The 23,204-nt window shown below is 36.2% G+C and overlaps 4 protein-coding genes across 4 annotated transcripts; 3 read left to right on the plus strand and 1 right to left on the minus strand.

The window, feature by feature from the left end:
* The first annotated feature begins 896 nt into the window (after positions 1–896).
* Positions 897–7,124, plus strand: LOC110734284 (receptor-like cytoplasmic kinase 185). Its single transcript, XM_021914366.1, has 8 exons — positions 897–1,390; positions 3,056–3,412; positions 3,960–4,334; positions 4,608–4,814; positions 5,146–5,529; positions 5,662–5,905; positions 5,996–6,143; positions 6,255–7,124. Exons 1-8 carry the CDS (start codon positions 1,366–1,368, stop codon positions 6,627–6,629), a joined length of 2,115 nt encoding a protein of 704 aa, XP_021770058.1. The 5' UTR covers positions 897–1,365; the 3' UTR covers positions 6,630–7,124.
* Positions 7,125–7,781: 657 nt separating this feature from the next.
* LOC110734288 lies at positions 7,782–9,214 on the plus strand. The gene is made up of 4 exons (XM_021914370.1): positions 7,782–8,112; positions 8,201–8,420; positions 8,680–8,725; positions 8,857–9,214. The coding sequence occupies exons 1-4, from the start codon at positions 7,986–7,988 to the stop codon at positions 8,977–8,979; spliced, it is 516 nt and encodes a 171-aa protein (XP_021770062.1). The 5' UTR covers positions 7,782–7,985; the 3' UTR covers positions 8,980–9,214.
* Positions 9,215–9,830: 616 nt separating this feature from the next.
* Positions 9,831–15,620, plus strand: LOC110734285 (protein IWS1 homolog). The gene is made up of 7 exons (XM_021914367.1): positions 9,831–10,292; positions 10,891–11,617; positions 12,026–12,668; positions 12,758–12,858; positions 12,944–13,033; positions 13,121–13,245; positions 15,036–15,620. The coding sequence occupies exons 2-7, from the start codon at positions 10,979–10,981 to the stop codon at positions 15,181–15,183; spliced, it is 1,746 nt and encodes a 581-aa protein (XP_021770059.1). The 5' UTR covers positions 9,831–10,292; positions 10,891–10,978; the 3' UTR covers positions 15,184–15,620.
* Positions 15,621–16,212: 592 nt separating this feature from the next.
* LOC110734287 (probable WRKY transcription factor 65) lies at positions 16,213–18,248 on the minus strand. The gene is made up of 3 exons (XM_021914369.1): positions 17,852–18,248; positions 17,457–17,606; positions 16,213–17,305 (listed from the first exon to the last, which is right to left on the minus strand). The coding sequence occupies exons 1-3, from the start codon at positions 17,926–17,928 to the stop codon at positions 16,834–16,836; spliced, it is 699 nt and encodes a 232-aa protein (XP_021770061.1). The 5' UTR covers positions 17,929–18,248; the 3' UTR covers positions 16,213–16,833.
* Between the last annotated feature and the right edge of the window lie 4,956 nt (positions 18,249–23,204).

Consider the following 23,204-nt stretch of genomic DNA (forward strand, 5'->3'; position numbering starts at 1 on the left):
TATATATATAAAAATTAAACGGGTGGATAATGGGTCGGATGATAAACGGGTGATGGATGACTTAAAGTTCCACCCGAATCTGACTCGATCCGTCATCCGTTTCATCCACCACCCGCCTTTCATTCATTTAAGTCGAGTTTTCATCCATTTAATTATAGCTGCTGGAGCGGGTTACTGGATATCCATATAAAATTGTCAGTTTTACTCCAAGCACTTGGATTTCAGTCTGCTGAGTTGTTCCAGTCAAATGCTTCCACGCTCAAATGATTTGCAGAAAAGGTGAGTCAAAGAAAAAGATGGAGAAATTGACACGAGAGAGAAAAAAAATTATGGTTAAGGAGAAAAAAGAATCAACCATGGAGTTAATTTGGGAGGTTGGGAGAATTGACGAGGGAGGAAGAGAGGGTTCACGAACTTAATTGTGGAGAGAGAAGAAGTAAAGTGTACGTAGTTAATTATGTGGGCCCAATTAACGGAAACAGTAACAAAATTAGGACGAAGGTGCCAAAATCTATAATTTTAAATTTTGATAGGTAATACTCCCTCTATCCCTTAATGATAGTTCCTTTTGACCAATTTTAGTCCCAAAATGTTCACTCCATCTGCTTTTTTCAACAACCATTAATATTAACTTTTTACCAAACTTCCCTTCAATTTGCAACAATATTTGTGCAAATTTAGCTTTCCCATGTAAATTTTGCATTTCGTAGACTTTTATTACTTTCTCTTTGTACTTTTTTTGCATACCTCATGTAAATTTACATTTTCAATGTATTTTTACTACTTCTTATTTAAATTTCTTAATTTCCGTGAAATTTCACCAAAAGGGACCATCATTAAGAGATGGAGGGAGTAAAAAAATAAATAAATAGGTAACAAAAGTGATGTTTAGTGGTTTTAAAAGTCAAAATTTACAAAAAAATTACGAGTAATAAAAACAGTTTCTCTCTCCACGTGGAGAGTCCTCTCTTAGTGTCTCTCTCCTCCAATAAAACTTGAAAGTTCCCTCGATTCCCCAGATTGCATTTCCCCCGATTTTTCTCTCTCCTCCCTTGAAACAATGGCGTTCCAGTTTCGAAACGTTTCTCCTGAAATTTCTCACGTTTTTTTCGATTCATGGTCTTGCACCAGTCTCTTTTTTCCCTTCATTTTCTCTCTCCTCCCACCTCTAATGGCGGTTGTTGGTGCTCCTCTTCCTAGTACTACTACTATTCACTCCCCCACTACTACTACTAACTCCTTGTTTGCTTTACTTGCAAGCTTCTTTTTGATGCGGGTTTCTTCTTCTTTTCAGATCCAAACACTGCTTTAGTTCTTCCCCCTTTTTATTTTCTCTCTCTTCGTTTCTTCTTTGTGCCGGCGGCGATGAAACGAGTTCCACTGATTCCCGGTAATTCAATTTGGTTTTTTTTTTTTTTTTTGGGGTTAATTTGATTTCTTAATTATTGGGAATTTTGTTGTTGTAGTTTGTCTTTTCGTTTTGATTAGTTAATTATTATTATATGTTAGATTTTGTTTGTTGTTTAGCTGAAATTTGCTGTCGGTGAATTTGTGAAATGTTGGGGACTTTGCAGGAATTTGTTATTTTTTTTTTGTATGATTTTAGCTGTTTAAAGGGGTTTGGAATTTAGGGTTTTGTCTGGAATTGAGATTGAGTACCTCATTATTCTTCAATTAGTAGTTCTTGGTCATTTGTGGAATATGTTGAGATTTTATTGAATCTTATTTTCTGAATAAGTGGATGAATTAGATTTCTATTTTTGTTTATTCTATGTTTAGTGAGGTATGAAATGTTGAACAAATTGAAGAAGAAATAATGGGTGCTTGGGAATTGGGAGCTAGAGGTAGTTAATTGATTTAGTATCTGATGTTTCTGGGATCCTTCCTCCGAGTATTGTAGTTAGATACATTTAGCTATTCGTCTATCGAATTGTTTGGTGGAAATTCGTTTAGTGAATCGTGTTCGGAATGGAAGGCAACTATTGGTTTTGTCTTTGACGTGTTGGATATAAATGGTGGTGGCTTAGATTGGAAAGTTGAAAATTTTGGTATTTTGTTGCTTTTCCTCTCTACCTATTAGTGAGGGCCTGTTTTTATATTCACAATAGATTGTTTCGGCCAAGAGCCGTCGACGAATATCGTGTATGTGTACAATGGGATAGAGATAGAACTAAAATACAAAATTTGTGTGTGAACAGTGAAGTGAAGTGGGTATGTTTGAGGTGCTATCCTGCATGAAGGTTTGTTGCTGGAAGCCTTTGATGTTGTATAAGCTTGGGTTTTGAAGTATGAAGTCTGATGTCTTGTATGATGTTATATGCTACATTTTTTAAATTGGGCAGTGTTTGATCAATGAGTACATTCAGGAGAGAGAAACCAATAGCTTAAGGTTTATTTTGTATAATCATGAGTATGTTAATTTGTGTTTTATTTTCATGAATTGAGTAAATCAGGCTACTATTCCGTATTTGGTTGCCAGGCTATAAAAAGTAAATATATTCAGTTGCCAGTTCTCACACTGAGTATAATGTTGATGCTGATATAAGATTATCTGTTTAACAAACCTTGTATTTTGCTAGTTTGACGATTAAGGTGTATAGTTGACACTAAAAAAGACAGCTAACCATAGCAACATCAAGTTTGCGGTATTCATTTTACTGATATTCAAAAATAAAGTATAGTTTGGTCTCACATCTCTCATTAGCTGGACTCATTAGAAGTTCATGCATCCTTGATTTTGGATACAAAAATGTTGACGAGTTTCTAGATATTAATGCTATACTTTAACTGGTTAACTGCACTTATAAATACTATTTTGATCTGAAAATTTTAGTCGCTAATCCCTTACGTTTTAAAGAAACTTTATCAAGTGGTAACCCCTTGCCTTTTAGTTTCTGTATCTTAAAGGATTCCCTTATAGCATTGGCCTCTTTTATTCTAATGGTTCTAGTTTGTGTCATGCTCTTTGTTGACATTATCTCCATTGGATCTTGTCATTCAAAAATTGCTATATATTAAAAAAAATGTTGCCTTTTTTTGTTTTTGACCACTGCAGATTTGCCAAGTAAGCTTTTGATATGGCTGTTGGTATCAAATTGTACAGCATTCCATATTGATGCGGAATCCTATGAATCTCCATTACAGTCATCATTAGTATTAGCAGCTAAAAGACCTTTGACAGCTCCCATTCTTGCTGGGAATGCCAATACACCACTTGTTGGAGTGAAGGAAAAATCACGATACAAGAGGCGGAATCTCGCATCAGCACCAGTTCAGGCTCCTCATGAGCCACTACAAGCAAGTAGTCATCCTCCTGCCGGAACTAGATTGCCTAATTTGGCAAAGAATAATAATGGATCAGCACCACCACAAGCTGAAGGCCTAATGCCATCTCTCGCTCCAGAAGTTTCAAGTAAGCGTACTTGTCATTAGAAGCTTATGTACACTTTTAGCATCTTGTTCTTGGAAAGGGGAAAAAGATTTCCTCTGCACCTGGCACCTATGAGGTGCATCCAATTACAAATCAAAGTGCATTGCCTTCATGAGGTGCACAAAGATATGTGGGAAGATTCCTTATTCATTTACCTTTTCTGTTCCATAGTAATGTGCATGTTTCTTGACTCATACTCTATATTGTTATCTCTTGCTCTTTCCTTTTCTCATTGCTTCTTGCCACTTCACTCAGTGCTCTATGTTTCTCATGCAATTTGCGTCCATTAAGGTTGTTCTCTTACCTATGCGCTTCACATGCTGACACAAATCTACCTTGTGCATGTTTAAGAAATAGCTTGACTAGGACTATGATGTTATATAGTTTATTTTATTATGTATATGTGCATTTAATTTAACGCATGTGCAGTCCGTGTAACTAGCAAAATAGTATAAGGTATTCAGTGCCCTCTGTTTGTTTATTAATTATTTCATCTGTTGTGACTTTGGTGTGTATTCTTACATTCCAGGCTGCTGTAAACCTGATATGGTGCAGAAACGAGAGACCTCCAGCTGCCACTGTGTTTATCCAATTAAGGTTGACCTTCTGCTTTTCAATGTGTCACAAAATCCAAATTGGAGTCTTTTCCTAGATGGATTCTCTTCTGCACTTGGCCTCCGTGCTCCTCAGATGCAAATGAATAATTTTTATTGGGTTACCCTGACAAGCTTGAATATTTCACTGGACATAACTCCACATACTGGGGTCAGTTTCTCAGCTGGTGCCGCATCTGCTATAAACTCCTCACTTGTGTTGCACAAGGTGTCCATACCTGAAATAGTAGGTGTGGGTGATTACAAACTTCTAAATGTGACCTGGTATCAGCCTCCTGCTCCATCACCAGGTAATTATACAGCGAATACTTCTTTTTTTAGGCTCTGTATATGTTGAGGTGGATATTGCCGCTGGTGCATACATTTAGTTGTTTCTTATTGTTTATTTGTTATTCTGCACTTTATTCTGGAAAATCTAGATGATTGCTTGTATTTTGGAAACTATTTGAGCAGCAGTCTATTTCTTTTCTTGCCTGACTTAGCATATAGGATTTCCTTGTTCTGCATATGTAACTTCTGGAGTATATTACCAGTTATAACACTAGTCTTTCTCTTAATTACAGCCCCATTATCTGCTGCATCACCTATGAAAACACCAGATCATCAGGCTTCAGCTTCTACAACATCAGAAACTTCTAATAACAAGAACTCAAGCTTGGTTCTTGTTCTTAGTATTGGGGCTGGAATTTTGATCATTGTCGTCATATTTGTGCTAGTTATGTGCTCTTGTTCATCCCGTAAGAAGCCAAAACCATTAATGAAAGATCCAGGTACGAGTATCAAGCTCAACACTAGCTCTATGCCTTTTTCTACATTAGCAGCAATTCCTTTTGTAATATCTTTTCAATTCATAGTACTTTGATATGCTATTTTAAAGATTTAAAGCAATGTTACCATGGGTTTGTTTATCTTGTCTGCTGAAGCTAACACAAATTTCCATTGCTTTTTTGTATTATATATAATTAATTAATTGCTCATAATTATATAGTTTAACGCACCTGGTACATGTAATTTTTTCAACCACCCATTATTTTCCTTTCTTATCTGTTTCAATCAGGTGTGGTATTTATTGACTTTTGATAACTTTTCAATTTTCTATAGAGAATCTTGTATCAAGGCCAAGGACTTCAGATGGAGGCACAGCAGGAGGATCTCTTGCTCACCCTAGCAGTACAAGATTTTTGACTTATGAAGAACTGAAAAAGGCAACTAACAATTTTGAAAAATCCAGCATACTTGGGGAGGGTGGGTTTGGCAAAGTTTTCAAAGGTGTTTTGAGTGATGGCACTGCTGTTGCAATCAAGAAGCTTACAAATGGTGGGCCTCAAGGCGATAAGGAGTTCCTTGTTGAGGTTGATATGCTTAGCAGGTTGCATCATCGTAATCTTGTGAAACTTGTGGGCTACTATAGCAGCCGTGAAGCCTCTCAAAATCTGCTTTGTTATGAGCTTGTTCCTAATGGAAGTCTGGAGGCATGGCTTCATGGTTGGTTTGATGATACTCTTTGATAGCTTTAATTTCTAGTCAATTGTAGAACTTTCTGTCTATATTATGTGTGTGTACTTTTAGATCGTATAATATAATCGTTAAATTAAAAAACGCTGCCCTCTATTACAGGTCCTTTGGGGGTAAATTGTCCATTAGATTGGGACGCGAGAATGAAGATTGCACTTGATGCTGCTAGAGGACTTGCATACTTGCATGAAGACTCACAGCCATGTGTCATCCACAGAGACTTCAAGGCATCAAATATACTACTTGAAAACAACTTCAATGCTAAGGTTGCCGATTTTGGCTTGGCCAAACAGGCGCCTGAAGGCAGGCAGACTTATTTGTCTACTCGAGTCATGGGAACATTTGGGTCAGCCCCCATCTTTTTTCTAGCATTTACCATATTAATTCCTCTATGTAAGATTGTAGTTTCTGAAATTCATTTGATTGATGCCAACAGGTATGTAGCCCCTGAATATGCCATGACTGGTCATTTACTTGTTAAAAGTGATGTCTATAGCTATGGGGTGGTCCTGCTTGAGTTGCTGACTGGTAGAAAACCTGTAGATATGTCACAGCCAGCTGGCCAGGAGAACCTTGTTACCTGGGTTAGTTTTATTTTTCATGTAGTTCTGCCTCTCTCTCTTGGGTGAGGGTGCTCCGAATAAATTCGTGACTGTTGGTATTTACAAAATTTTTACTGTTCTGCACTTATACAGGCAAGGCCAATTTTGAGAGATAAGGATCGTCTAGAGGAGCTTGTGGATCCGAAGCTTCAGGGGAATTACCCTAAGGAAGATTTTTTACGGGTTTGCACAATTGCAGCCGCTTGTGTTGCTCCTGAAGCAAATCAACGGCCCACGATGGGCGAGGTGGTGCAATCTCTTAAAATGGTACAACGGGTTACTGAGTATCAAGACGCTGCCACGGGATCTGCTAACATGCGACCAAACCTTAGACAGTCTTCTACTACCTTTGAATCCGATGGGACTTCCTCAATCTTCTCATCAGGTCCTTACTCTGGTTTGAGTACCTTTGATGAAAACATATCTCGAACTGCTGTTTTCTCTGAGGATCTTCATGAAGGCAGATGAAAAAGATGGTGGGAGTTGAACTTTACAGTCCATCCACTTGCGTACTCAGGGAGAAAGCAAAGAATTGGCTCATGTTAGTCAGCTTTGCAGGGTTCTATGCATTTCAAGGCTGAAGTGGGTATTCAGTGAGGTTTAGTTAGCAGAAAATGAAAATCCTCATCTTCTATGGACAATTATTGTGATATTCCCGATTGAGGTGGTGAGGCTGTGGTGTTGCTGGCCTGCCGCATAACTGTGATAAAATGTATATATTGCTTATGGTTCGATCGGGTTCTTTCATTATCTTACAAGGGCCTACAAGATTTATGAGTTAAGGTCACTCCTTACTTTTTTTACTCACCTGATTCATCCTCTTCTCTTTTATGGGATTACCTTTTTTTCCCTGTTTGTTAAAGTACAAAATCCGTGTACATTCAACTTCAATTGTCAGAGTTCATTAATTAAAGTCAAATGTGCAGCCTGCTGTTTTCTATTTGGGTTACTAGAAAGTTCATAGTAGAATTTCTTTGTGCCTATTCCACTCGATTATTTTAGCCGTATATCTATATTGAGTTATTGATATTATCCTAACAATCAATAAAACTTGCCTCATGCATACTCATCGTTTGTGAACCACATAAAACTTGTGTTCTTGGTTTTTGATTTCATTAATCTTTCTGTATCTATATAATTTTTCTACAAATTTAACTTATAATTAAGAGACGGTGGAAATAAAATAAATTATGTTTGTATATGTATGATTAATCTTTAAAATTGATGGCTTTTCTAGATGTATGATTAATGCTTGATGGTGTGCCATTTAACCCTTAACTTTCCCAACTCATGATAAACCAGGGAGCAAAATATGTATACTCTTGTCCATATACAGTACATATTATTTGCTCAAAAATTAAGGAGGGGAAGCGAAAAATATCAAATGAGCATTTCAAATTGCACTTACTTCTATGTGCATTCGGGTATATGTGTAAGAAGCTCTCGGGAAAAGCTTTGCCTTTAGATAAGGAAAAGCTAAAAACCAAGAGGTTGGACCTCTAAGAACCTTTTCTTCAACCTAAAGAAACCTTCACCCAAAAATGTAAATATATTTATCCAGGAAGTGGGGATTACAAACATTAAAAATTTCAAGCAATGAACTGTTATTCCAATCCAGCTCTTGTTTCCTTCCAATTATTCTCTTTTTCACGCCAAACAATTCAAGCAAAGAACCACTCATAATAATGCACCTATACATTTCCTTACATGTATATATACATCTTATGTATCTCCCTTAATCTTAGCTTGTAATTGTCCAGAAAAGAATAAAGAGAACTCCTCTTCCCTTCCACTCTCTAGATCATTAGGATTAATTAATTACTAATGGCTTCGGAAGGACCGCGATCAGCAGCTTTACTGCTCTTGGTTATCAATCTAGTACTCTATTTCATTATTATGCTGATTTCTTCTTGGGCTGTTAATCATGCAATTGAAAAAACCCACGAGTCAGGTAAGAAGTACTCCCTTCGTCTTTAAAAGTTCATTCTATTTTGACTTTTTTTATGAGACACCCCGTTTGGCATATTTGGTGTTTGCAGCTTCTGTACTACAAACTCCTGCAAGAATCTTCCCAATCTACTTTCCAATGGGGAACATGTCGACTGGATTCTTCATCATTTTCTCTCTTCTTATCGGTGTTATTGGCATCACAACTTCAGTTCTGGGAATGCTCAATGTAATGCAATGGACAGTTGCTAGTTTGTATGCTGCTGCTACCTCTTCTCTAGGGACATTTGCACTCACTATTCTTGCCATGGGGTATGTACAACTTTTTATATGCTTATTATGTCTAGCATTATTTTTCGTCATTGAAATGTTACTCTATCGGTCCATAAAAAACTGTTCACTTTATAAACTGTGACACGTTATACGGGTCTATTGTTACAAAGAGTGATAGAGGATAATCATTTTTGAAAGGAGGGATTATGTACATACTTTTTTCTTTTTCTTTCGCACCAAGTGTTACACGAAGATTGATTGAACTTATGAGTATTGCACCATGATTTTGTTCTTGCAGATTGGCCTGTAAGGAAATTGATATTGGATATACTGGTGCTAACTTGGTGAGTAATTTGTAATCTTTACCTTTATTTATGTTTTAGATCTTTTTGCTTTAGCATGAAATTAACCTATTTAGGGAAAATGAAGCAAAAAAAAACTAAAAAAGTTGCTTTGATTTTGGTATAAAAAACAGAGGACTTTGGAGGTAATCATGATTATTGTGAGCGGAACACAATTGCTATGTACTGGTGCAATCAATGTTGCAGCTGATAATGCTGCTGCGGCTACAAGAAGGATGCTTGGTGGAAGAGTATAAGTTGTTACAAGTTTGATCAATTGTGCTAATTTTTAAAATATTTTCCTTCCATGTAAGAGTGAATTAATTCGAAGATGGACATTGTATATGATAACAAGTGTGATCGACATTGTGTTTGATAGTTATTGTGTTTATTCTCAATTGATAAATTAGTTCCTCTCAAGTTTATATACTTGTATATCTTATATTACGATTCTACGTGTATAAAAAACAAGTGTGGAAACAAATTTTTTAATAGTAAATTGTGAATGTTAAGTAATTAAAGATGACATTGGGTTGATCCAACACGAAAAAAGCATAATAAGACACATTGAGATATACAGTAGGACAAACGACAATTGTTAGGTTGTGGGCTTAGGCACTTAGCTTATGAGCTCAGACTATGCTTGACTTTCTTTTTGAAAATTGCGACACCATACATAATACTTCATTTGTCCCTTTTTTTTTTGCCTTATGTCTTTTATTTTTTTTTCAAAGATATAATACAAGGAAGAAGGAAATTAACAATATCTTACACGAAGCTATCTTTTCTACAATAAAGGTCAAAGTTTGTGGAACTGACATTCAAAAAGCCAATCGAGCGGTTAATTTCAGACAAAGGGTGTATGATAAGCAAAGATGCATAGTTTTGTTGATCTTAGTTTTCCTAACTAAAATAAGTCTTATAACTATCTATGAGATCAAATTTCTAATGTTCTTTCGGCTTTAGAGTCACAAATGACAAATTCAAATAAAACCGGATTTAAAATTTGCACTTCTTACCAGTCACATACTTTAACAGACTAAACTAGTTCAGTTTCGTGACGATAGACTGATCCCTCTTTAAAACAAGCCATGTGTTGGTGCAAATAGTCGCAGTATCACAAGTCAGACAAATACGCAACACAATCCAGGTAGAAGCGAAGCGAAGAAAACTGTAGGAGAGAGAAAGACGAAAAAGCTTTTCTTGCCTGGTATAAGAGAGAGAGAGAGAAAGAGAAAGGGAAGAATTGTGGTCTTTGTTATTGTTGTATTTTCTTTTATTTTTCCTTTTTTTGTAAAAAACTTTATAGTATCGAAAAAATGGTGAAGATTATTATTAGACCAACTTCTTGCTCTTCTTCTTCTCCAATTACTACTATCATCTTAAATCTTCTTCTTTGCCCTAAAATAAGCTTACCCCTTTTTGTCTCTCCTTCATATTTTAGCCCTTTGCAACCCCCTTTTCTCATTTTTTCTCTCTTCTTTTTCACTAGTACCCTTTTCTCAGCTTTCTCTCTCCATTTTTCGCTTCTTTCGTGTTGTTTTCTCTCTCCAAGTTTCAATCTTTAAAGGTAATGTTTCTTGTAATTTTGTTTTTGTATTTGGGTATTTTTGTTTTAATTTATAATTTGGCATCTGGGTTTTGTTTATTGGTTTTGTATGATGGAGTAATTTTGTGGGGTTTTGAGTTTTTCATGCTGTTGTTCGAATTTTAGGTTTTTGGGTTGTGTTTGATTGTGTTGTGTGATGAATTATTTTGGGGGTTTTGGTTGGGTAATCCTGGCAATTAGGGTTTTGCTTATGTAATTGATTGAGGTTTATGTGTGATCTTTTAATGCTTGCTTGCTTTTGGGTGTTGTGTAATTGGAAATGGTTAATTTGTAATTTATACTTCGTATTTAGTTGATTGGTTTCATTGTTCCTCAAATTGAGTATATTGATGCTGTTAATGCAAATCTGCTGTTGTGTATACTGTATTTACAATTCGATTTTCGTTTTTCAGTGTACATTGTATGCTAATTTTATATGTTGTTAGATTTGTGTGTTTTATTTATGTTCGATTTCTAAGTTATTGGATTAGTTCTGATATTCTATGAAATGTTTATTTTCAATAGTATGGTTTATGCACATGCTTGATCATGAGACTTATTTGTCGAATTTGTATTGCAGTGCTGTATTGATTCTGTGGGAATCTCTACTACATGAACTAGGCATTAGTGGCTGTACTGGAAGTTTTGTTTGATTATATTGTTCCTAAATGGAAGAGAATAATTCTTCTCGGTTCGAAAGCATAGGGAACACTGTCAGAAAGAGACGGAGTCATACCTCCAGGCGACCTCGCCCTGAATCTCAACCACTTTCGGATGGACGTGATGTTTCATCCTTATCCTCAACACCTCCGTCGGATGACATAAAGGCAGGCTCCAGTGATGAGAATAGTGGTGGTGACCACAATTCGAGGAGGAACGAGCTTAGTCTTAGTCAATGTGCATCAAGATTTCCTGGGCCTAGTGGTGTGGAGGGAGAAAAATCTTCAAGAAAGAATAAGAAAGTAGATATTGGACTCAATGAATTATATGGCAATGGTGGTTCAAAAGACACTACAGAGCAGGGACGGAGTGGCTCAAATCACAAAAGAAGCAGCGAAGGAGTTCTTGCGCCCGCTAATTGGAGAAGTACAAGTAGGGAAAATGAAAGCCCGGAACCACAGACGACCATGGCATTGAATAGAAAGGCTGATGATAGTGTAGGTCCATCTCAAGATAGGCTGGGAAATGATAACAAGGTAAAAAAAGTCAAGCTCAAAGTTGGCGGTGTCACTCGTACCATTGATGCTAATTCAAAGAGTTCTCGTGCTTCAGATGCTACAAATGTGCGGCAGAAGTCAGCGCATAAGGTAGGTGATTATTGTATATTCAATTAATGTATGAACCTGTATAGCTGTTATGATGCTAGAGTTTGCCAATATATGCCACAACTTTATTTTCGATTTCCTCACTTTGTGCTTGATGATTGGTGTGTGGTGTTTTGCAATTTAGTAGAGATCTTATGTCCATTGGAGTGAATTCGTTTGGTTTTAGATTTTTTTCATGTATATGTATGAGGATCAGCACTTGTTTGAATCGCCTTTGTCTGAAATATGGCATGTTGAACTACTTCCTGTTGACGTAGAAGACTTACATGTCATTTAATTCTCGGAAGCAATCTCTTCTAATTAAGACCTTTTATTTTGTTGTAATCTCATTTTAATTTGGTTGTGAAAAGCATCTAGGGTTAATGGGAACTATAAATTCTGTTTCTTCAGGATAATTCAGAAATTGATAAGTCACCTTCTGGAGATAAAAAGGGTGGATTACAGGGAATTCCTTGGAAAGATTTCTTCAAAGTGGGGTTTACCCTTGGAAGGGAGGAATCTTCAACGAAGGGGGCTGGGAAGAATAGGTCTGTAAAGCAAGGTGACAAATCTGATTCAGCGCGAAAGAGTAGACGAGCATCGAAGAAGCGTGCACTTGATGGTTTTGATGACGAAGACGATGATGATGAGATCAGATATCTGGAAAAACTAAAAAATGCAAAGTATTTTAATGGATTTGGAGAGGATGATGAAGAATCTAGCAGAAAACACAGAAGATTGTCTAAGTTTTCAGGAAATGTTTCTCAAAATTCAGAAGTTGGTGCTTCTTCACGGCCGGGGAAAGATGGAAAGAAGAGATCACCTTCTGAGGATACCGACTATGAGGGAGAGGAGGAACTTGTATCTGATGGTGAAGCTGAGGGAAAGAAAAAGAAGAAAGCAAAGAAGGAACCTGTTGACGCAATTGTTGAGCCTAAGCGGGAATTGACTCTTACAACTCGTCAACGGGCACTTCAGTCAGGGAGAGATTGCTCCGCGCCAGGTGGAACTGCAGTTGAATTTCCAAATGGGTTACCTCCAGCACCATCTAGAAGTAAGATTTTTTAATCTGTTCTGCTTATCATCATCTCATATCTTTTCAGATCCAGTTATTAATTATTGTTAATGTAAATTGGTTAACAGAGCAAAAGGAGAAGCTTTCAGAAGTGGATCAACAATTGAAGAAAGTTGAGGCTGCCCAGAGACGTAAAATGCAAAATGAAAAGGCAGCTAAGGAGTCAGAGGTATTTTTTTAACTACTTCCTTTGCTATTTCTATTGTGTGGACATTTCTTGTAAGTAAGCTGAGTAAGGAAGCTTTGTTTTACAGGCTGAGGCAATTAGAAGAATACTCGGTCAGGACTCCAATAGGAAAAAGAGGGAAGACAAAAAGAAGAAGCGTGTAAAAGAGCTTGCCCAGGTACTGGATAGTCTATGGGTTATTTACTTCTATTTTTTAAGAGTAGTATAACATGGAAGAGATTATTGATAATGTCTTTTGATGCAGGAGAGGGCTGCTGATGAACTTATGCGTGCGTCAAATAGTATCAGAATGGTCTTGGGACCTAGTGGGACAACTGTTACCTTTCCAAAGGAAATGTTGCCTAGCTTTTTTGACCCAAAACCTTGCAGGTATCTCATGTTATACTCTCTTTTCTTGTGTAGTGGCTGTATATTTGTTTTTTTTTGGTGGTTGTGTGTTGTGCAAGTGCCAGTTTGTTGCTAAATTATTTTTTTTTTAATTTTTTTTTGATGTTAATTTCACTGCCTTAGTCTCAAAGTCATATGTGAATCTTTAATGTCAAAGTTGGACACTGGCTGTGAGGATAGATTATAGTGATCATAATATGTGTTAGTTGTGAGGAGTGGATCTTATCTAATATGAATATGAAGCAATGTTCACTAGGTTTGTGGTTGAGGTTATTTCCAGCCACGTGTTTGTAAGAGCACTTGTCTAGAAGAAATTATTTTCTTCAGTGCCAAAAACCTGGGAGGTTGTATACCTTCCCAGGAGAAGTGAGACTGGGTTATGAAGAACCAGAGTAAGCCATTGATGCAGATTTAGGCCCTGTTCAGTTCACCTAATTTCACGTATTTCAAGACTAATTATTTCAGATAAATTTAGATAAGAGTTATTAAGGGTTATCTAAGTGCAACTTACAACTAAAATAAGTTCTAACAAGTCCTAATAAATTCAATACCTTTAGTGTTGGGAGTATTTTGCTATTTTATCCACTTTTCTGGTTCAACAGATATATTGATTTTGTAGTCTTTGTTGGTCTTTCTTATAAACTCTTGACATTCTTTGTAAATGCCCCTCCTAATCTCATTTTTTTTAAAAAAAAAAAAAAACACACACACACACACTAGTTTTCCCTAATCTCACTAAAAAGTACTCCCTCCGTCCCATAATATAGTTCCTATTTTCCTATTTTGGAGATCCAAAATGTTGTTCCTGTTTCTATTTTTGGATAGTATGTAAAGACCATTATACCCTCACTTTTTTAGCTTTATTCATTGTACTTTTTAAATTACCCTTGAATTTTACACATGCCTTGTACTTTTTTCCACTTTCTCTCTCTAACTTTTGTCTATAATTGTACTTTTCACTTTTATTAATGTATTTCATCCACTTTTTCCTCCTATTTTTTAAATACCGTGAAAAAACACAAACAAGAACTATATTATGGGACGGAGGGAGTAGTATATTCGCTAGGGTGGATTGTTTTTTCCTTGTAGAAGAACTCAAGAAAGGAATGGCACAATATTTTGCCCATACCTCTTTTCTTCTCCTCTATTTCCTTCCTTTCCTTCCTACGAAGTAATTTTTTGTATCAAGGAACCAAACATAGGAAAACTAATGAAGTTTATAAACTGATTTTCACAGAACATTCTTTATTGGATAAAAACGAATTCCAAGCCCTACATCTCTTAAAAGCTTAAGTTTAGCACCATTGGTTGCATCAATTAGTACTATGTTATTAGTTTTCCTGATTAAGGTTTACTGTGTGTTGAATGTTGATTTATTGAGAATGCCTTTGAGATGTCCTGCTGTAGTTCAGAGGCATTTAGCTTTTGTGTTAATGTTCTTCAGAACTTTAACTTGACTTGTAGAATGCTACATTACTAGCTCTTTTCTGTATTGTATAGCCTGGCTTTTATATTTAATCTGCCTCTCAAATTCCTTGTCGTAAATACCTTAAACTGATGTAAATAGTTTGGTGTGTTCCTTGAATGATAATTTAAATACAAAAGATAAGCTTTTGCATAACTTGTGATCCCATCTCGTATATTTCTTGTGAGTTTGATACTAGTAAAGTGTTTGAGTGAGATAATTTGCTATTTTCATGTTTGAGTTCCAAATAAATATCATTATAACTATTTCCCTGTTTATTTTCTTGGTTGTTCGGATGAATTTTCAGTTATCCTCCACCTCGTGAAAGATGTGCTGGCCCATCTTGTACGAATCCATACAAGTACAGAGATTCAAAGACGAAGCTGCCACTTTGCAGCCTACAGTGTTACAAGGCAGTTCAGGGCAATATGCCAAGCCAAGCTGCTACCTGCTGATATATACAAATACATACTTTTATCCTTTGCCTCAGGTGTTGGTCCTGCAGGATGTACAGCAGCTGCTCATATCTAGCAGGGTTCTCACCTTCAAAGGCCCTCATTCACCGAGAAAATATAAGTCGTAATATGTGATATGATCTATTACGAGTGAATAATTTGGTAGTATTGTATGATTCATAATTCTATGGAATTAATTAGGTATAATCATGCCAAATTATGTAAATTTTTACAGCATATGAAAGAATAGTACTGTGTAGATTAGAACTCTAGCAGCTCGTATTTGGTTTGATTCTCTCCTCTGCCCCGTAAGCTTTAAGTTGAGGGAAGAATCACAGGGAAGCTGTCGTTTAATTTCTATTAATAGTAGCTTATCTCTCTATATCTCTGTATTACAGTTTACATTTCGATAATCTACACCCCTTTATTTTGTCTGATATTCATATACTCTAATTAGGATTCACCGTGATTTTACTAAATATTCCTGGTAAAGGACGTCTAGTTTTCCTTTTTACCACCGATTAAGGCAGAGTTCATACTTTCATAGCAAAATTGAGCATAAAGCAGTTGCATACTTGCATTTTACGAGATGTCACGGCCTGTATTGGACATCTAAAAATAATATACGCGACTATTGATTATAGATGAATAGAATATTAATCATCCCCTATAAAATACTTGTCGAGTTAACAAACAATATGGGTTAATTGTATTTAACCCAAAGTTCTTATTAAGTGCCAAATTAATTTACAGTATTACTTATCAATTGATCACAAACATTTGGGCCCACATATCATTATCAAATTAAGCGAGTGTCGTAACACAAAATATTCTTCAACTAGTGTCTCTGTTTCTCTAGGGAATAACCATGTCCCCTCTACTAACGATGTGCATCACCTCATCATAAACAAAGATAGCATGTTATACTATATACTATTGTAATGCCTCGTTCAAAAATAAAATCCTTGTGAACACCAACAATAACAATATTTTATCAATAAACAAAGATAGCATGTTATACTATATACTATTGTAATGCCTCGTTCAAAAATAAAATCCTTGTGAACACCAACAATAACAATATTTTATCAATAAACAAAGATAGCATGTTATACTATATACTATTGTAATGCCTCGTTCAAAAATAAAATCCTTGTGAACACCAACAATAACAATATTTTATCAATAAACAAAGATAGCATGTTATACTTTATACTATTGTAATGCCTCGTTCAAAAATAAAATCCTTGTGAACACCAACAATAACAATATTTTATCAATACTATATGAATCACGACCATTACCATTTTAGAAACTGTGATTATATTTTTCGAATATTCTAATATAATATACGTGACTATTATGTCAATATGAAGAGGTATTTTCTAGGAAAACACGATAAATTCTTTATATTGGATGCAAGGCAGAGTATCATGCATATCTAACATGTGTTATTAATTAATTTACAATACATTTCCTCAAAGTAATATGAGCAAATACAAAAGCAAAAAAAATAAGTAGAAAAATCGAGGGTTGGCACCTCTTTCTGGCTCATTTCACCTTAATTTAACTAATGCCTATCCATCTCTTCGACTTTCACTTGAACCACCTGAACTAAACCGATACCTACCTAAAAAAAAAGAAGAGAATTTATTGTTCATCAAAGAAGTCAAAGCTTTCTTGTGTTATTTTTGATGTAATATTTTTGAGAAGGGGAAGAGTGGCAAAAAAGCTATTTAGTGGATAGTAAGGGGTAAATCTGTCAAATGGTACCACATAAGGCTCTTCTTCATCTTGCTTTACCATCTTTTTGGTCTCAATTAAGCTATAGGTTGGAGATTGCATGTGATGGAAATTACCCTGGTGACCTTCATCACAAGGATTATTTTCAACATTATCTTTCCTGTTGCTTGGTTGTTCATTTTTTGGGCTAGAATGGGGCTCAATGACATGGGCTTGGGTTTTGTCTTGGGCCTTCTTCTTTGGAGTATTTTGGTAATCTGGGCTAGGATGGTTATGGGCTGATGTGTAAGTGATTACAAGAATTGAAGCATCTTCTTTGCTCCTCTCTACTTGTTTTTTAGCTAAGCATCCCTTCATTGTGCTGCATCTATAATAACCCCTGCAATAATACAATTAATTGATTAATCGATAACGATATATGAGTACGAAGTAGATGATTCAATGGATAACTCGTGTTACGTAAACAACGAGTCAACCAAGTACAGACAACGCACGGGCTTAACAACTAGTAATTTATATTACAAAACAACCTTGGATAAGGAGATCCTTTAATGGGCTTTTGTCCATATTTTCTCCAAGACCAAGAATCAGAAGGAGGCCCATTATTCTTTTGTTGTTGATCTCCCTTTTTTGCTTCAATCTTAACCTTCACTACTATCTTCTCATCATCCTCTAACTTCCTGAAATCAAATGATTCAATAAATTAAAACAAACCATCATAAACAAACACTCTTCGTCCCGAATTAATCAACATGTTGATAGCGTAATTTGAACTAGCATTTGATAACCGAATCAAGAGACTGTGTTAAGAAGCATAAACCTTCATTATAGTTTATGTATCTTGCATGCAAGAAGAAAAGTTAATTAATTGATTAACTTCTTAAATAATAATTAGATACAATAATTAATTTAAGAACTAACCCACCTTTTTTTGGAGGCCTGATTTTCGGACATTGAACTTTTGCATGGTTTTAGAGAAGTAGAAGTAGAAGAACCATCCATAATAAGAGCAATTTGTTTTTGGATGATTTCCTAATTTTTTTCTTTGGAACAAAAAGAGTGTATATATAACGGTCAAATCACATGAATTGATATATAATATGGTCAATAAATATATTGTATAACACCTCTTATTTTGCTACTTTGCCCACCCCACTTTCTATTTTCTATTTTTCTCCGTATATTATAACTTAACTTCCATACATGCTAAGTAATGCAACTACATACTCAATCTACCTACTTGTTTAGTATATATATAATTTGATGGTAAGAATTTACAAACTTTGATTTTGAAACAAAGAAAGTAGAATTGAACAACTTACAAAAAAAATGGGTTGGAGGGTATGGTTTATAATGTTCTCTCCGTTCGGAATTAATATTCTCTTTTTACAAAGTCATGTCATTTTATTTGTATTAATTACAAAAATATTGGGATAATGCATGTGGTAGATAAGTAGTTAACATGTTGCTTTTGGAGACTTTGATTAATAAGATTAGAATTTTGAAATATGACTTTTACAATAAGAATACCTTGTACTCTCGTCTCTTGAGTTTAAATAACTTTAATCAAATACAAGTATAAATCTATAAGCCACCAGTTTTTAAGTCTGATTTGAATTGAATTGTAACTATTTTACTATTATTTTAATAGTGAATTTTAAGTCAAACTTACGCAATAGTTGGAGGACTTGAACTAATTCAATTAGGATCAGACTTTAGAAGTTTAAAGTCACCAAGTTCGCTCCCACTACTAGTTTCGCACTTTCACCCCGTATTTCATGAATCATGCATGTAAATACAAGGAGTATATCTATAATCTATATCTATCTACGTAGTAGGAGATAAGAATGATTGAAAGGAATCTTACAATTCTAAATAAACAACTTGTAACAATGAATAAAATAATTAATCATTTCGTGTAATATACGTACATTTTTCTAAGCATAAATTTAATTAACAAGTAACAGCAAGCTGGTCCACCCAACATATAACCACATATATGATATATCCAATTACATCGATACCCTCTTATCGTATGTTTGGTGTAATTTTTTTTTGTTTTTTGTTTTTGTTTTATTCATATTATTTAATTTATTCGATTTTTATTTTTAATTTTGTTTGTTGACGCAGTTTGGTGTAAGTTTAAGAAAGATTGATAAATGTGTGATCTTTAGCAAGTAATGCAAAAGAGAAAAGAGGATATTGACTGTTTAAACAAGCAAAGGTCAAATTTTCGTTTTAAGTATTATTCAAGTTACGAATGTCTTTTATTTTATTAAATATTGATTTTTATATTTTTCCTTTCAATTAAATATAAATTAGTTTTCTTCAAAAAAAAAAATATATATAAATTAGCTAGCAATATTGTTAATTATGACTTGAAATCTAATACAATGGCAAAGAGTCAACTTCAAACACACATGTCTCTCAATCCAGAAGTGATCTTGAGATGATTCGAGTTGGAGGTTATATCTTGTTTCAAGATCTTTTCAACGATAGGTCATATGCCAATTCTGATAAGAAACAAAAAAGTTATGACTGTTTTACGAAAGACTGTCTAAGTTGGGGAAGGGACACGGACTTGCCCTACATAGCACGCCCGTGCCTAGTCGAATGAGACGTTTTTGCTTCCTATTTTCGGGTTTGTTTATGAAGGCTACTAATGATATTCCTTGGGGAATAATTTAGGGGTTTTTTTAGGGTTTTCTTATGTTATATAAGGAGTCGTTGGGTAGATACTTAGAAGTGCTTAATATTGATTAATTTGCCCAGCCAATTCAAGCCAATATGTAACTCCAGAGATTTTGTGAGATGGAGAGTATTGTATCTCCCTTTGTTATCTCTCTTGTTTATCATCCATGAAAACTAATAAGAAAATACTATCCCGTACCCTATGGACGTAGGTTTTGTTGACCGAACCACGTATATCTATGTGTTCATCTCATCTATTTTCTACTTTATTTCTCAAATTTACGTTTATATATTGTTGTCTATGTTCCGCGCTTATCAAACACATAACAAATATCATTGCAAAATTTTGTTTTGGATAGTTTTCTTTCGGTTGAAAAACTATATTCTCCTCAATTTATAACACCTGTAATTCGATTAATAGAAAAATAGAAAGCAAAATTTAATTTTGATAATTATTTTAATTACTTCGCGTGCATATAATTATCAAATTAGGTAAATTATTATTAGGATAAAGTTGATCACAAAAACCAAGCCAACGTCCAACAATTAACTTTAGAAACACAAAATATGATTAAAACATTTTGCAGGACCACAGTCATTAGTTCATTACGCACGCATAGAAGAACCAGAATTAATTAGCTAAGCTAATTAAAAATTTACAATCATAATTATATATTTACATGCATGATTAATGTCATCTCTTAAACTTTGGACACATCCTTAGGTATATCATAATTACGTCTATAAAACAATTGAATAATTTTTGGCAATTATGCATTACCAAATACCAAATGCTCGCTAGTGACTTGCCAACTTCCAAAACATTTTATTTTCTTTTGCTAATTAATGAGATTTTTTTTATTATGAATTGAATACGACATATATAATCCTTTTATCCGAAATTAGTCCTTACACTACACGTTTTTTGTTTTATTTAATTTTTTTTTTATCCCACCTTTCATCAATCTATCTATCTATAACACCACTCTCAATGGTGAGCAAAAATAATGCCCAGTCACTATCTCTCTACCCACTTTCTCTCTCAACAAATCTGTTTTGCCCATAGGCAAATTTTTTTCACAATTTCTTTCCCACTGGTGAGCAAAAAAAAAATGTTTTGTCCACTACTCTCTCTCTTACTTTTTCAATACCCCACTATTATTTTCTCTCTCCTACACAACACTTCTTTATTTATTAATTTCATTTATATTTTAACAATATTACTCCAAATAAATAAAAACAAGTCTAAATTTGTGTAACTTTTTTTTTATTTGTGTCGTTTTTATCGTTAAAATAAAGAATATGGAGGATTTATGGTATTTCTAAAATTATACCAAAATATACCAAAATGCATGTCTATTTATAGAGAATTAAATTTTATGACCGTTGGTAATTTTAATTTTTTTTTAAATAAATATTTATTTCAGAATTTGCATTACAAAAAATATAACTATTGCAAATTGTGGTGCCCACCAGAGCACTATTCATCTTAAAAAATGCTCAAGTCTTGGGCATTTTTAGAAATGCTCATGAGCATTTTTTGGCTTTTTCTCATTTGCTCACCATTGTTGTTTCGGGGTTTTTTAATGTCCTGCGGGAGAGTTACAATTCCGAGACTGGAACCGGACGCCTGTACCTGCAAAACAAACGGATGCTCCGGATGATTGGAGATCCGCCTCCGACGGTCAAGTTAGTACTTGATTAAGGAGTAATTAATGCGGAAATTAAAGTGATTGGGTCTCTCTAGGTGAGAGTGTTTAATGTGTGTAATCTGCGTAATCTCCCTTAATGAGGATTAAGGGAGGTATTTATAACCTCGGGAAACGTGCCAATCTAGGTTTAGGTTAACCTTGGGCTGATTGGGCTTCCCTCGGAAGTTGGGCCTAGGTGACCGGCTTCTCCATTAGGCATGGAGTATGCCACGTGTCATGACATAATAAGTCCAGGGTGGACGAATAAGCGTGTGCCACGTGGAAAGCCCTGAGAGGTCCAACTGGGGGACACTTGGCAGGACCTGATTGGCCCACGTGGCGCATTCCGATTGGTGGGAGCAAAATCCCCTAATCATTTGCCCCTCACAGGTGGCACGTGACTGGTCACGTGTTACCTGTGACAGGTGTCGCCCTGTAACAGGCGACGGCCTGCTACAGGTGTCACTCGGCGAGAGGCCGAGAGATTCTCCCGCCAAAATTTTGAATTCTGGAAGTGACCCTTCGCCTTCTCACTTCGCCTATATAAAGGAGTGTTGACTTCGGTCATTTTCACACTTGAAAACTTTGTGAGAGAACATTCGGACCCCTGAACTTGCTCTGACATTTTGGACCCTTTCTGCCTACCGCCTGCTCTGACAAGCCGACTGCAAAGGATTTTCAGAACTTCATCAATCGTCACTCGTTCAGGTAACCGTCGGTTCTCTTACTCTTAATTATCTCTTTACTTTATTCTTTTTTGAAATAGCACCACGGAAGCATACGACACGACCTAGGTTAGTGATCAGCCGGTCACCGGGGACGGCTGAATCTAGGACTAGGAGTGCCACCTGCCCTTTTCTGGACCCAGCTTTTCCCTTTATACAAAGTCCGACTGTATCTGTGTCTATGCAGAGCATGATGGCCAGAACAAAAAAGACTGCCAGGATCTCAAACTCAGACGGCTCCTCCCACAGGGTGCCGATTAGTGAAACATCTGACCAGGCGCCAGATGTGGAAGTGAAACAAAGCGGCTTGAAAGCCGGCAGTTCTGAGGGAGGAGTCAAAGTGACCCCTTCCCATTTTACAGTTGACAATTCTACATTCTCTCCTGCTCCTTTTAAAGGAGAGGAGGCGGGCCCCTCCGGGAGAGGGGAGAAGTCGTCCTCTTCGGACTCGTCAGAGGACGAATCCGAGTCTAGCTCTTCTGGCCATGCTTCTCTGGACACAGAAGAGAAAAACAGTCGCCTACAAGAGGCGAGGCTTTCTCACGCAGTTGAGAAGGGGGACGATTGGGCGGAGCCATCCGCCTCTCACCGAGAGCAAAATACCCCCTACTACTGCACGGTACCTCGGGGCCGGATCACGTCCATGCAAGAGAAAGTGGAGAGCTTTATCGCAAACCACACAATGGGCCCCGGCTTTTTAGTGTTCGTGCCGGATCCAGAAGACACAGTCGTCTGGCCGGCTGGTACCAGTTATGATGGCGCCTGCTTTGGCTGCTACGAGGCGGCCATCAAGGCTGGGCTGCGCTTCCCACTACATCCGGCTGTTCAGCGGATCTTGGATGGGTATTAGTTGGGGTTATGGCAGTTAGCCCCGAACTCCTGGGTCAACGTACTCGGCTATGTGGCCGGGTGCGAACTGCACGGGGTGGAGCCGAACTTCGAGGCTTTCGCCCACATGAACTACCTCAGCCGGACCCCTAAGGCAGGCGGTACCGGCTGGTATCAATTGACGAGCCACAGGGGCTACCTCATGACGAGAGGTAAAGCAAACAAATGGAAGGACTGGCGGAACACCTTCCTTATCATTGAGAGTTTAGACACAGAGCTGAACAAGCGCTTCAACAGGTGGAACAGGAATCCGCCCCTTCTTGCAGGCGGCCGCAGCATGCCG

Source organism: Chenopodium quinoa, unplaced genomic scaffold, assembly GCF_001683475.1.
Source record: "Chenopodium quinoa cultivar QQ74 unplaced genomic scaffold, ASM168347v1, whole genome shotgun sequence".
NCBI lineage: Eukaryota > Viridiplantae > Streptophyta > Magnoliopsida > Caryophyllales > Amaranthaceae > Chenopodium > Chenopodium quinoa.